The sequence below is a fragment of the Phyllobates terribilis genome, unplaced genomic scaffold, assembly GCF_046119375.1.
Source record: "Phyllobates terribilis strain yellow unplaced genomic scaffold, ASM4611937v1 Scaffold_13__5_contigs__length_258822181, whole genome shotgun sequence".
NCBI lineage: Eukaryota > Metazoa > Chordata > Amphibia > Anura > Dendrobatidae > Phyllobates > Phyllobates terribilis.
Genome location: NW_027362773.1, coordinates 68,998,680 through 69,014,386, shown reverse-complemented (window position 1 = coordinate 69,014,386; position 15,707 = coordinate 68,998,680). Strand labels below are relative to the sequence as shown.

At 41.6% G+C, this 15,707-nt stretch overlaps 1 protein-coding gene across 1 annotated transcript in view; it reads right to left on the bottom strand.

The window, feature by feature from the left end:
• The window catches only part of PRRG4 (proline rich and Gla domain 4), a 263,253-nt gene that overhangs the window by 129,102 nt on the left and 118,444 nt on the right, over window positions 1-15,707 (bottom strand). The window contains exons 3-4 of the mRNA XM_073658110.1: window positions 9,462-9,625; window positions 5,143-5,185 (exon numbers count right to left, since the gene is read on the bottom strand). Coding sequence (XP_073514211.1) covers window positions 5,143-5,185; window positions 9,462-9,625 — 207 coding nt within the window. The remainder of the gene's footprint in view (window positions 1-5,142; window positions 5,186-9,461; window positions 9,626-15,707) is intronic.

Sequence of the window (15,707 nt, the reverse complement as noted above, 5' to 3'; positions counted from 1 at the left end):
GCCAAGAGTGTGCAAAGCAGTCATCAAAGCAAAAGGTGGCTACTTTGAAGAACCTAGAATATAAGAAATATTTTCAGTTGTTTCACACTTTTTTGTTAAGTATATAATTCCACATGTGTTAATTCATAGTTTTGATGCCTTCAGTGTGAATGTACAATTTTCAAAGTCATGAAAATACAGAAAAATCTTTAAATGAGAAGGTGTGTCCAAACTTTTGGTCTGTACTGTACATATACACATATATATATATATATATATATATTTATATAATATATATACCTCCCCCCTCCCGGGGTAAATGTTTTTCAACCCATGCATGGGCACTACCCGTCTAGGAGACCCACTCCTTAATGGGAATTTTTTTTTTTACTGAGGCCCTCCACTACGTCTCTTCAAAGTGGTATTGGAGAGCGTCCTAATTTTTGGTGGCCCTTGCACTTACTGCATACGCAATAACAGTATAGGAGACCCACTCCTTAATAATTTTTAATACAATTTTTTGGAGGCCCTTCATGACGTCTCTTCAAAGTGGTATTGGAGTGTGTCCTAATTTTTGGAAGCCCTTGCACTTACTGCATATGCAATAACAGTATAGGAGACCCACTCCTTAATAATTTTTAATACTATTTTTCTGAGGCCCTGCACTACGTCTCTTCAAAGTGGTATTGGAGTGTGTCCTAATTTTTGGTAGCCCTTGCAGTTACTGCATATGCAATAACAGTATAGGAGACCCACTCATTAATAATGGGAGAGCCAATTCAAATCGATTTTATATTCTACAATATTACCTCTCTTATCTGAAATTCGTGTACAGGTGAGCCGTCGCACTGGGGATAGCATATTACACGCATCCAGCCAGGGATTATTGCCTTATACTTCTTGCTGCTGCAACCAAACAAAATAAATCAATGTATTCTATTCCCTTTTGATACCGCTGCTAGCTGCTTTTACAATAGGGACAGGTGCTAGGTGGTAACATCGACTAGAAATAAGTGTTTATTCTGGTCACATTGATCTCTTCCACAGAGCATAACTTGATTGATTTTTTCCATGCACTCATTGACGAATTCTTAATATAAACGGTGATCTGTACCCACAAATGCAAGAAAGCAGGTAGGGTTGCTTGCGTTCCTTTACAGTTTGGTGCTGCCACGTCCAAAAAAACTCTTTGGGACCTGTTAAAATCTATTTTATATTTTCAAATATTACCTCTCTTATCTGCAATTCATGTATAGGTGAGCTATCGCTCTATGGATAGCATATTACATGCATTCAGTCAGAGATTATTGCCTTATACTCCTTGCTGTTGCAACCAAACAAAAATATATATACAGTCATATGAAAAAGTTTGGGCACCCCTATTAATCTTAAGCTTAATGTTTTATAAAAATTGGTGTTTTTGCAACAGCTATTTCAGTTTGATATATGTAATAACTGTTGGATACAGTAATGTTTCTGCCTTGAAATGAGGTTTATTGTACTAACAGAAAATGTGCAATCTGCATTCAAACAAAATTTGACAGGTGCATAAGTATGGGCACCTCACCAGAAAAGTGACATTAATATTTAGTAGATCCTCCTTTTGCAAAAATAACAGCCTCTAGTCGCTTCCTGTAGCTTTTAATGAGTTCCTGGATCCTGGATGAAGGTATTTTTGACCATTCCTCTTTACAAAACAATTCCAGTTCAGTTAAGTTTGATGGTCGCCGAGCATGGACAGCCTCTTCAAATGATCCCACAGATGTTCAATGATATTCAGGTCTGGGGACTGGGATGGCCATTCCAGAACATTGTAATTGTTCCTCTGCATGAATGCCTGAGTAGATTTGGAGCGGTGTTTTGGATCATTGTCTTGCTGAAAGATCCATCCACTGCGTAACTTCAACTTTATCACTGATTCTTGAACACTATTGCCAAGAATCTGCTGATACTGAGTGGAATCCATGCGTCCCTCAACTTTAACAAGATTCCCAGTGCCGGCATTGACCACACAGCCCCAAAGCATGATGGAACCTCCACCAAATTTTACTGTGGGTAGCAAGTGTTTTTCTTGGAATGCTGTGTTTTTTTGCCACCATGCATAACGCCTTTTTGTATGACCAAACAACTCAATCTTGGTTTCATCAGTCCACAGGACCTTCTTCCAAAAAGAAATAGGCTTCTTCAAATGTGCTTTTGCATACCTCAGCCGACTCTGTTTGTGCGTACTTGCAGAAACGGCTTCTTTCGCATCACTCTCCCATACAGCTTCTCCTTGTGCAAAGCGCGTTGTATAGTTGACCGATGCACAGTGACACCATCTGCAGCAAGTTGATGCTGCAGCTCTCTGGAGGTGGTCTGAGGATTGTCCTTGACTGATCTCACCATTCTTCTTCTCTGCCTTTCTGATGTTTTTCTTGTCCTGACACTTCTGGCCTTAACAAGAACTGTCCCTATGTTCTTCCATTTCCTTACTATGTTCCTCACAGTGGAAACTGACAGGTTAAATCTCTGAGACAGCTTTTTGTATCCTTCCCCTGAACAACTATGTTGAATAATCTTTGTTTTCAGATCATTTGACAGTTGTTTTGAGGAGCCCATGATGCCACTCTTCAGAGGAGATTCAAACAGGAGAACAACTTGCAAGTGGCCACTTTAAGTAGCTTTTCTCATGATTGCATACACCTGGCTATAAAGTTCAAAGCTCAATGAGGTTACAAAACCAAAAAAAGTGCTTTAGTAAGTCAGTAAAAAGTAGGCAGGAGTATTTAAAACAAGAAAATGATAAGGGTGCCCATACTTATGCACCGGTCAAATTTTGTTTGAATGCAGATTGCACATTTTCTGTTAGCACAATAAACCTCATTTCAAGGCAGAAGCATTACTGTGTCCAACAGTTATTACATATATCAAACTGAAATAGCTGTTGCAAAAACACCAATTTTTATAAAACATTAAGCTTAAGATTAATAGGGGTGCCCAAACTTTTTCATATGACTGTATATATATTGTATTCCCTACTGATACTGCTGTTAGCTGCATTTACTATGCGGACAGGTGCTAGGTGGTAACATCTGCTGGAAATGAGTGTTCATTGTAGTCGCATACATCTCTTATACTGTCTATAACTTGATTGCTTTTTTCTATAAATCATTAACAGGTTTATGTTTTTTTAATATAATCTGCACTCAGAAATTTATAAAAGCAGGCAGGGTTGCTTGCATTGCTCCACAGTTTGGTATTGCCACGTACAAAAAAAACTCTTTGGAGCTGTTTAAAATCTATTTTATATTCTCCAATATTACTTCTCTTATCTGCAATTTGTGCACAGGTGAGCTATCATACCTGGCTGGATGCGTGTAATACAAACAAAAAAAGATTCTATTCCCTATTGATACCGCTGTTAGCTGCATTTAGAATAGGGATAAGTGCTAGGTAGTAACATCTGCTGGAAATGAGAGCTCATTGTTGTCACATACATCTCTTCCACAGTCCATAACTAGATTAATTTCTTCCATACACTCAGTGACCGATTCATAATTTTTATAGTGATCTGTAGTCAGAAATTCATCAAACTTGACAGAAATTAATCAAAGTTAACAAAATTTAATGATTTAATGTGTCATTCACAGTTTCTCTACAGCTTCCGTATGTAAGAGGTAGTGGTGGGAGACTTGACGCTACTGGAGCTGGAATTACCACTTAAGAATTCTCCAGTGCTTTGTTTCCATCCATTTCTGGGTGCTTCTTGAAGTATGTTTGGGGTCATTGTCCTGCTGGAAGACCCATGACCTAGGATGCAAATGCAGCTTTATAACACTAGACACTACATTGCGACCCAAAATCCTTTGGAAATCTTCACATTCCATGATGCCTTGCACACAGTCAAGGCACCCAGTGCCAAAGGCAGCAAAACAAGCCCTAAATATCTTTGAAACACCACCATATTTAACTGCAAGTACTGTGTTCTTTTATTTGTAGACCTCATTCCAATTGCAGTAAACAGTTGAATGATGTGCTTTACCAAAAAGCTCTATCTTGGTCTCATCTGTCCCCAAGACACCTGCTGGCCATCTAAAAATAGTGGAGGTCTGCTGCTGGACATCAAAGTTTTAAACTTTACAGTATTAATACGAAAAAGAAAATTTGCCCACCTCAGATGGATAAATTATATTGCAGTAGCAATATACGGCTGCTCGCCCTCTGACAATAGTGAGGTGAGACTGTTGGCCATCTAACAATAGTTAGGGCCACCTGATTGCCCCCTACAAATAGTGAGGGCTGTCTGATGGCCCTATAAAAATAGGCTTTGTGACTTTCAGAGTCCCTCCTTCATAAATGAAACATGATGTGTCTGATCATGTCTCACACACCACATGGCCAGATAAGATAGAAAAATGTTAAAATTACATTTACTGGTGAATGTAGTTTTCACCGTTGAAAGCAATACGAACATGCAAAAATGCAGCAAAAACACTATGTGTGAACATAGCCCGAAGTGTGGAGGAGCATTTTTTCTGTTATTTATTTTGACTTATACAGAAGTCATTATCCTGGAAAGAATGTTTCATTAAATTTTTTCCAGGAAAATCCATTTTATATTTGTTTTTGTATGTTTTATTGTGAGTCCGTAAAAGTGGCATAATACTCTGAATCACAGCAGAGACCTGGGATTCAGAGATGCTTTCAGGGGTCTTCCCCATGCTGTTTCTATGCCATTTCAGCACTCTTTCCATTGATTTGACCAATTTTTAGACCCCCTCCAGACCTCCAGGGGGTGTAGAGGGGGCGCCGGAAAAATGCTTGGAGTTTCCTATTGACTTTTACTCGTTACTCGAGTTGAGCACCCGAGCATTACGATTTGCTCGACCTGAGCAACAAGTACCCAAGCATTTTAGTCCTTGCTCATCACTAGATATAAGATGAAGATAGATAGATAGATAGATAGATATTTGTATAGATAGATAGAAAGACAGATAGAGTAGATCGTTCCAGAAAATGTTCTTATACCCACTTTCAATGAAAATTCCACATACTCATCAACTAATGTACCCCAAACCTCACACAGTATCACATCCAGGTAATACCCAATATAACTATAGAATGTTATATAGTAGTATAACATATAGTAGTATACATTTTTAAAAATATGTTTGTCTTCACCTGGATTTGACGATCTATTAGAATACTCCTTCCAGAATGAGGCCTAAAAAAAATAATAAAAAATTAAAATGTTTACAGGTGAGTCTTAAAAAGTCCACTGAAAGACATACAGTGGGTACGGAAAGTATTCAGACTCCTTTAACTTTTTCACTCTTTGTTGCATTGTAGCCATTTTGTAAATTCAAAAAATATCTTTTTTTTTCTCATTAAAGTACACTCTGCACCCCATCTTGACTGAAAAAAACAGAAATGTAGAAATTTTTGCACATTTATTAAAAAAGAAAAACGGAAATATCACATGGTCATAAGTATTCAGACCCTTTGCTCAGTGTTGAGTAGAAGCACCCTTTTGAGCTAGTACAGCCATGAGTCTTCTTGGGAATGATGCAACAAGTTTTTCACACCTGGATTTGGGGATCCTCTGCCATTCTTCCTTGCAGATCCTCTCCAGTTCCGTCAGGTTGGATGGTGAACGTTGGTGGACAGCCATTTTCAGGTCTCTCCAGAGATGCTCAATTGGGTTTAGGTCAGGGCTCTGGCTGGGCCAGTCAAGAATCGTCACAAAGTTGTTCTGAAGCCACTCCTTTGTTATTTTAGCTGTGTGCTTAGGGTCACTGTCTTGTTGGAAGGTGAACCTTCGGCCAAGTTTGACGTCCAGAGAACTCTATAAGAGGTTTTCATCCAGGATATGTCTGTACTTGGCCGCATACATGTTTCCTCCAATTGCATCCAGTCGTCCTATCCCTGCAGCTGAAAAATACCCCCATAGCGTGATGCTGCCACCACCATGTTTCACTGTTGGGATTGTATTGGGCAGATGATGAGCAGTGCCTGTTTTTCTCCACACATACCGCTTATCACCAAAAAGTTCTGTCTTTGTCTCATCAGACCAGAGAATCTTATTTCTCATAGTCTGGGAGTCCTTCATGTGTTTTCTGAGCAAACTATAGACGGGCTTTCATATGTCTTGCACTGAGGAGAGGCTTCCGTCAGACCACTCTGCCATAAAGGCCCGACTGGTGGAGGGCTGCAGTGATAGTTGACTTTGTGGAACTTTCTCCCATCTCCCTACTGCATCTCTGGAGCTCAGCCACAGTGATCTTGGGGTTCTTCTTTACCCCTCTCACCAAGGCTCTTCTCCCACGATTGCTCAGTTTGGCTGGACGGCCAGGTCTATGAAGACTTCTGGTGGTCCCAAACTTCTTCCATTTACGAATTATGGAGGCCACTGTGATCTTAGGAACCTTGAGTAATGCAGAAATTCTTTTGTAACCTTGGGCAGATCTGTGCCTTGCCACAATTCTGTCTCTGAGCTCCTTGGGCAGTTCCTTTGAGCTCATGATTCTCATTTGGTCTGACATGCACTGTGAGCTGTGAGGTCTTATATAGATAGGTGTGTGCCTTTCGAAATCAAATCCTATTAGTTTAATTAAACACAGCTGGACTCCAATGAAGGAGTAGAACCATCTTAATTAGGATCACAAGGAAATGGACAGCATGTGACTTAAATATGAGTGTCTGAGCAAAGGGTCTGAATACTTATGACCATGTGATTTTTCAGTTTTCTTTTTTTAATAAATGTGCAAAAATTTCTACATTTCTGTTTTTTTCAGTCAAGATGGGGTGCAGAGCGTACTTTAATGAAAAAAAAAGAATTTTTTAGAATTTACCAAATGGCTGCAATGAAACAAAGAGTGAAAAATTTAAAGGGGTCTGAATACTTTCCGTACCCACTGTATTTCTATAAATACTTTTAAAAAGCATGCTCAATATTTTATGGTTTACATGTAGATATCTATAATATAACCAGGGATGTGTCCTTCTGTCCGAAGCCTCTATAGACTGCGTGAGTGCAACTCGCCTGCGCAGTCTGGCTTCAGACAAGAGAACACATCCAGCCGTTACAGGTAAAAGGAGCATATGGTGCCAGAGATTGAGGTATGCGTAGGCACTGAATGCATACCACGATCTCCGGTGCCATAAGTACATACCTGACCCGGAGGAGTGTTGCTGCGGCGCCTCTGTTCGGTCCAGAAGCTGGGGGGGAGTGTGGCGTCGGAATCGGCGCATGTGCATAGCGCGCTATCCGTCTTAATTTTAGTGAAGATAGTGTGTCTTCAACAAAATGGTGCCCAACAGCGAAGTATGGGCATGCGCGTACTCCGGTGCCACACTCCTCCCCCGGCCTTCAGAGGACTATTCCAGCAGAACGGGACGTAGCGCTGGAGCACAGGGAAGAAAGGTGAGTGTATTGTTCATTTTTTTTGTGTGCAGCGTGATGGGAATGAGGGGGCCATGCATACTAGGAAGAGGGGTGAGGGGGGCCGTGCATACCAGGATAAGGATGATGGGTGCCATGCATACCAGGATAGAGGGGTGCCATGCATACCAGGATAGAGGGGTGCCATGCATACCAGGATAGGGATGAGGGGGGGCATGCATACCAGGATGGAAAAGTGCCATGCATACCAGGATGGGGATCAGAGGTGCCATGCATACCGGGATGGGGATCAGGGGTGCCAGGCATTTCAGGATGGGGATCGGGGGTGTCATGCATACCAGGATGGAGGGGTGTTTGCATACGAGGATGGAGGGGTGCCATGCATACCGGGATGGGGATCAGGGGTGCCATGCATACCAGTTTGGGGATCAGGGGTGCCATGCATACCAGAATTGGGATCAGGGGTGCCAAGCATACCAGGTTGGGTATCAGGGGTGCCATGCATACCAGAATTTGGATCAGGGGTGCCATGCATACCAGGATGGGGATCAGGGGTGCCATGCATACCATGATGGGGATCAGGGGTGCCATGCATACCAGGATGGGGATCAGGGGTGCCATGCATACCGGGAGGGGGATCAGGGGTGCCATGCATACCGGGAGGGGGATCAGGGGTGCCATGCATACCAGGATGAGGAGTGCCATGCATACGAGGATGGGGATCAGGGGTGCCATGCATACCGGGATGGGGATCTGGGGTGCCATGCATACCAGGATGGGTATCAGGGGGTGCCATGCATACAAGGATGGAGATCAGGGGGTGCCATGCATACCAGGATGGAGATCAGGGGGTGCCATGCATACCAGGATGGGGATGGGGGCAACGTATAATAGGAAGGGGGGGCATATGTACCAGGATTGGGGATATTAACAGAATTGGGGGACATCTCTAATATAATTAGGGATGTGTCTGTCTGTCCGAAGCTTCTGTAGACTGCGAATGCACAACGCACCTGCGCAGTCTGGTTCCAGACAGAAGAACGTATCCAGTCATTACAGGTAAGAGGAGTATATGGCGCCGGAGATCGCGGTATTTGTAGGCACTGAACGCATACTGGGATCTCCGACGCCATAAGTGCATACCTGACCGAGAGGAGTGCGGCCAGGGGAGGAGTGTGGCTTCGGAATCGGCGCATGCGCATAGCGCGCTATCAGGCGCCATTTTAGTGGAGACACATTTGCAGTGTGTCTTCAACAAAATGGTGCCAGACAGCGCGGTATGGGCACGCGCCACACTCCTCCTTTGGCCTCCGGATGGGGGGAGCAGGATGGGGCAGCACAAAACAGGATGGGGGTGCAGGATGGGCGCAGCACGTAACAGGATAGGGGAGCAGCATGGGGGCAGCACGTAACAGGATGGGGGAGCAGGATGGGGACAGCACATAACAGGATGGGGGAGCAGGGTGGGGGCAGAACATAACAGGATGGGGCTGCACATAACAGGATGAGGAAGCATATTCCAAGATGGGGGACCAGGATGGGGGTGCACATGCCAGGATGGGGGAGCACAGACCAGGATGGGGGAGCTTGGACCGGGATGGGGGAGCATATGCCAGGATGGGGGAGCATGGACCAGGATGGGGGAGCATATGCCAGGATGGGATAGCATATACCAATAAAACTGCTCGCCACCCGGGCATAGAACGGGTTCAGTAGCTAGTAATATATATTTGAGTGACTTTGTGAATATTGTTATTTTGTACTGATCCTGAGAATGCTGGAAGATTTTAAAAAAGAGTTTAAATGTGGACATGTAATTAGGTTTTTTGGCTTACAAATATTGATGTAAAATACAGATCAAATACTGAGTGTGTGAATGTGGCCTAAGGCTGGTTCTTACCGATTTTTTGCTAACATTGCAGTGCCCATGATAAAAGGGGGAACTTCTTAGCCCCCAGTGGAATCTGGAATGTAGTCGACCTACTGTAACCCCCTCTCCCACTGTTTATTGAGGCCATAAAAGTTGCGTGGTCCATATTAATGATCTTATCATACATACTATGAGCGAAACATAACACAGAATGATTTATTAAGTTACCACTGAACGGTCATCTTTAAAAATCTCCCTGGCTTCTTCGTAGTTGCATTGCTCCTCGTAGCATTCTCTTTCCAGATTTCCAATGGTGAACATCTCAAAGTCAAACTGGTTGTAGTGCAATCTGCGACCCAAGAAGCTGCTGGCATCCTGCCCATTTCTAAATACTAAAATGTACAGAAGCATATAGTCAGTAAATGCCTTCCATATATATGCAAAACTCCAATTATATTGTCCGTATCATCTGATGTCCAGGCTGCTGCATACTTTACACTTCAGTTTTGCACTTTCAATTTGACTTCTGTTTCTAAGTACAATAAGTGCAAGCCGTCCAGGATGTCAGCTCATGTGCAAGTACTGGATATTCTATAGTTTAAGCAGTTTTCTGGGACTGAATGGCCCATCCTCAGAACAGTGTGAGAGTAAGATGTGTGGACATTGCTGCGGTATCAGCCTCCGACCAGAAGAGATCTCTGTTGCCTTAAAAATTAGTACAGGGAACTAGGAGAGAAGCTGAAGGCCAGGACCTCCAAGGTGGTGTTTTCAGAAATACTGCCCGTGCCACGTGCATCAATAGAAAGACAGCGGGAGCTTAGGGAGATAAATAAGTGGCTTAGAATTGGTGCAGGAAGGAAGGGTTTGGGTTCATGGAGAACTAGGCCGATTTTGCTGTCGACTACAGGCTCTACAGTAGGGACGGTCTGCATCTCAATGGGGAGGGTGCAGCTATGCTGGGGGAAAAAATGGTCAGACGGATGGAGGAGCTTTTAAACTAGGATCTGGGGGTAGGGAGTGTATTCATGCTTATAAGGGGATAGATAGAGTATACAGAGAGAGTGGGACAGCAGGGGCTATAGAGAATCTAGGAGGGGGCTGGGATATGCAAGGAAAGTAGGGAGCTGAGTAGGAGAAACAATTGTATTAAATGTCTGCTAGCAAATGCAAGAAGTCTAGTAAACAAAATGAATGAACTGGAGACTCTTATGTCAGTCACAGAATATGATGTGGTGGGTATTACGGAAACCTGGCTGTATGAAAGCCATGACTGGGTGACAAACATGGAGGGATATACTACATTTAGAAAGGACAGGAAAGACAAAAAATGTGGAGGAATGTGTATTTTTGTAAGATCCAAGTTAAAACCTGTGATCAATGACAACATTGGGGGGAGCTGCGACAATATAGAGTCAGTCTGGGTAAATGTACATGGGGATGGCAATAATGGAAAGCTGCTAATTGGAGTTTGTTACAAGCCTCCTAATATAGCTGAACTGGTAGAGGACGAAATGCTGGAACAAACTGAAAATGCAGCAAATAATAATAGGGTCCTTATTATGGGGGATTTTAACTATCCAGATATTGAATGGGACATAGAATCTTCCAGTTGTGCTAAAAGCTGCAAGTTCTTATCCACAGTTCAGGACAATTACCTCTCTCAGCTGGTAGATGAACCAACCAGGAGAGATAATCTGCTGGATCTGATGCTGTCAAACAGACCAGATACAATTTCAGATCTACAGGTATGGATGCATTTGGGAAACAGCGACCATAATATGGCAAGTTTCAATGTAATATTTAATAAAACATTTAAAAAAGGAAATGCAAAAACCTGGAACTTTAGGAAATCTGATTTCAACAAATTAATCGGAGAGCTTAATCGTGTAGACTGGGACCATGTCATGGTAACGGGGTATACCGAATGTAAATGGGGCATGTTTAAGGAAATGCTACTAGAATCCTGTAGAAAAAATGTATACCCTCTGGTAATAAAATGTCCAGGAATAAAAATAAACAATTATGGATAAATTAGACAGTACAAAGTTTAATAAGACAAAAACAAAGTGCATTCAAAATCTTGAAGACCGAGAATACAGAAATAGCATTTCAGGAGAATAAAGACCTAAATAAGACATGTAAAAAAGAAATCAAACTAGCAAAATTATCTACAGAGCAACAAATCGCCAGGGACATTAAATTAAATCCCAAAAAGTTTTATACATACAGTACAGACCAAAAGTTTGGACACACCTTCTCATTTAAAGATTTTTATGTATTTTCATGACTATGAAAATTGTACATTCACACTGAAGGCATCAAAACTATGAATTAACATATGTGGAATTATATACTTTACAAAAAAAGTGTGAAACAACTGAAAATATGTCTTATATTCTAGGTTCTTCAAAGTAGCCACCTTTTGCTTTGATGACGGCTTTGCACACTCTTGGCATTCTCTTGATGAGCTTCAAGAGGTAATCACCGGAAATGGTTTTCACTTCACAGGTGTGCCCTGTCAGGTTTAATAAGTGGGATTTCTTGCCTTATAAACGGGGTTGGGACCATCAGTTGTGTTGTGCAGAAGTCTGGTGGATACACAGCTGATAGTCCTACTGAATAGACTGTTAGAATTTGTATTATGGCAAGAAAAAAGCAGCTAAGTAAAGAAAAACGAGTGGCCATCATTGCTTTAAGAAATGAAGGTCAGTCAGTGCGAAAAATTGGGAAAACTTTGAAAGTGTCCCCAAGTGCAGTTGCTAAAAACATCAAGCGCTACAAAGAAACTGGCTCACATGAGGACCGCCCCAGGAAAGGAAGACCAAGAGTCACCTCCGCTTCTGAGGATACATTTATCCAGGTCACCAGCCTCAGAAATCGCAGGTTAACAGCAGCTCAGATTAGAGACCAGGTCAATGCCACACAGAGTTCTAGCAGCAGACACATCTCTTCAACAACTGTTAAGAGGAGACTTTGTGCAGCAGGACTTCATGGTAAAATAGCTGCTAGGAAACCACTGCTAAGGACTGCAACAAGCAGAAGAGACTTGTTTGGGCTAAAGAAAACAAGGAATGGACATTAGACCAGTGGAAATCTGTGCTTTGGTCTGATGAGTCCAAATTTGAGATCTTTGGTTCCAACCACCTTGTCTTTGTGCGACGCAGAAAAGGTGAATGGATGGACTCTACATGCCTGGTTCCCACGGTGAAGCATGGAAGAGGAGGTCTGATGGTGTGGGGGTGCTTTGCTGGTGACACTGTTGTGGATTTATTCAAAATTGAAGGCATACTGAACCAGCATGGCTACCACAGCATCTTGCAGCGGCATGCTATTCCATCCGGTTTGCGTTTAGTTGGACAATCATTTATTTTTCAACAGGACAATGACCCCAAACACACCTCCAGGCTGTGTAAGGGCTATTTGAGCAAGAAGGAAAGTGATGGGGTGCTACGCCAGATGACCTGACCTCCACAGTCACCAGACCTGAACCCAATCGAGATGGTTTGGGGTGAGCTGGACTGCAGAGTGAAGGCAAAAGGGCCAACAAGTGATAAGCATCTCTGGGAACTACTTCAAGATTGTTGGAAAAGCATTTCCGGTGACTACCTCTTGAAGCTCATCAAGAGAATGTCAAGAGTGTGCAAAGCAGTCACCAAAGCGAAAGGTGGCTACTTTGAAGAACCTAGAATATAAGACATATTTTCAGTTGTTTCACACTTTTTTGTTAAGTATATAATTCCACATGTGTTAATTCCTAGTTTTGATGCCTTCAGTGTGAATGTACAATTTTCATAGTAATGAAAATACAGAAAAATCTTTAAATGAGAAGGTGTGTCCAAACTTTTGGTCTGTACTGTACATCAATGCCAAAAAGAGTAAATCAGATGGCATCGGCCCTTTAAAAGCCGATAATAACAGGATAATTATAGAGGACAAAGAAAAGGCTGAGATATTAAACAGAACCTTTTCATCTGTGTTCACCAACAAACAGTCAGCTCCAGGGATCTTTCAACAGGGCAAAAATCAAAGTTCACCTTCTAATATAACTAGTTTAACACAAAAAGAAGTACGCCTGCGTCCAAGCAAATTAAACATTGACAAATCCACTGGACCAGACAGTATTCATCCACGGAGGGAATTGAGCTCAGTAATTGACAAACCGCTGTATCTTGTATTCTTAGACTCTCTTGTAACAGGGGTAGGGTCACAGTATTGTAGGATAGCCAATGTGGTACCAATATTTAATAAAGGTAAGAAGGTAGATCCAGGTAACTACCATCCGGTAAGTCTGACATCAGTAGTGTGCAAAGTTTTTGAGGGCATCATAAGAGATGATCTGCAGAGTTATATCGCAGAGAATAATATAATAAATGATAATTAGCACAGATTCATGAAAAATAGGTCGTGTTTAACCAACATGTTGGGGTTCTCTGACGAGGTAAGTGCAAATCTGGATGTTGGTAATGCGGCTGATGTGATTTATCTGGACTTTTTGCAAAGGCATTTGATACTGTACCACATAGCAGCCTTATACTGAAGCTACAGAAGCAAGGACTTGGGGAAACTATATGTAGATGCGCAAGGAAGTGGCTAAATGATAGGAAACAAAGGGTCGTCATAAATGGTACATTCTCTAAATGGGACATAGTCAGCAGCGGGGTGCCACAAGGATCTGTGCTGGGACCGATTCTTTTTAAACTCTTTATTAATGACCTGGGGGATGGGATTGTGAATAAAAAGTCAGTTTTTGCTGACGATACCAAGCTATATAGGATATTAAAATCTGATCTTGACATTACGATATTGCAGAACGATCTGGATAAGATGACTGAAAGGGCAAACACTTGGCAGGTGAGGTTTAATGTAGATGAATGTTAAGTAATGCACCTAGGACGGAGTAATCCTATTGCTACATATACATTAAATCAGAGGTATATGACCCCAAGGCTATAGGGTCTAAGAGAGGGGGAAAGACAAAAAACACGGGCGCAGATCTAAGTGCAGATTATTAAGTTCAGCTATTTTTCAGAAGCTAATTTGCTCACCTTTGATGTAGCTTGTGGCATAGCGCATCGACCTCTTAGGTCTGACTGAGACGCCTTGTCTTCTTGATGTGCAGCTATAGTCTGGATACAACGAAATCTCTTAGCCAGGAGACCGTAGAATGAAGATCAGGAAAAAATAAAAAGATTCATCCAGTCTATTCAGCGCTCCCAAACGACAGGCAACAGGTAGAAGTATTATAGATCTTCAGAAATTTACTCAAGATAAAAATCATCAAAAAACGATACATAGAACAACGCGTTTCGGCTATATATTTATACAAAATAGCCTTCCTCAGGTAAGATATTGCTTTACAGACTGCTGGAGTTATATAGTCTATATAGGTCCACTTGAATAAATTAATTATGTTAAATGGTCAAGACCTGGTGGTTCTTTATTAGCGTAATTGCTGCTTGATGGTTTTAAGTATGCAGCTTTAGCTTATCCTTGTTTCCCCTGCCGTTATAGGCATACTTGAAATACATGATAAAATATACATTGTAAAAAACACACACACATAAAAACATTAGAAACATTAATTTACCTGTATACAGCATTAGTGGATATATAAAAAGTATATATACATAGTATTATCCACACATACAGCATATATTCAATGATCATATTTGAAATATTGTATTATACTTCTTTTAATAGAAAAACTTTTCTTTTTACTCCTTGTCCCCTTCCTCTTTTTCTCAAAAAGTGAAAGAATAATAGTATATGAAAAAATAATAATTTACATTAATTTAATCATATTGTGAGTTCTATATCTTTAATTTCTGTAGGACCTTATTATATATATTAATTCTATTGGGATTGAACTTGTGCAGTCCACACTCAAGAGTCTATCATGTTTCTCTCATTGGTATTTACCTCTATGCTGTGGATGTCCTCATGACGCTGGCTTCACTAGCCGGCGGTTTATGGACAAACCCAAGAGTATATCATAAATCATATCTATCTTGGGTTAGCTTGTACTCTATTCTTTCTATGTGTTTCTATTGATCAGCAACACTGTCCTGATCTAATTCGATGTTCTAAATGTTCTCCAGTCTATCGTTGAGGCCGTCAGGATGTAGAGAGCGCAATCTGTACATCCAGAAAGCCTCTTTCTTATTCAGTAGATGGATTCTGTCTGGTACATTCTGCGGAATTTCTTCGACAGGAGTCAAGCTTATTTCAAAGCTCTTATTATGATTTGTTAAGAGATGTCTCGATAGGCTATGTGTTCGTAGCCCAATTTTCGCATTAAGTCGGTGTGCGTTTAAACGTGATCAGACCATCTGTGTGGTCCGGCCAACATATTGCATTCCGCAACTGCATGTAATTACATATATAACATAGCTGCTAGTGCAAGTCAGGTGATGTTTTATGGGAAAGGTCTCTCCTGTGCTATTGGAGGTGATAGATTGGTGCCCATGAGTTATT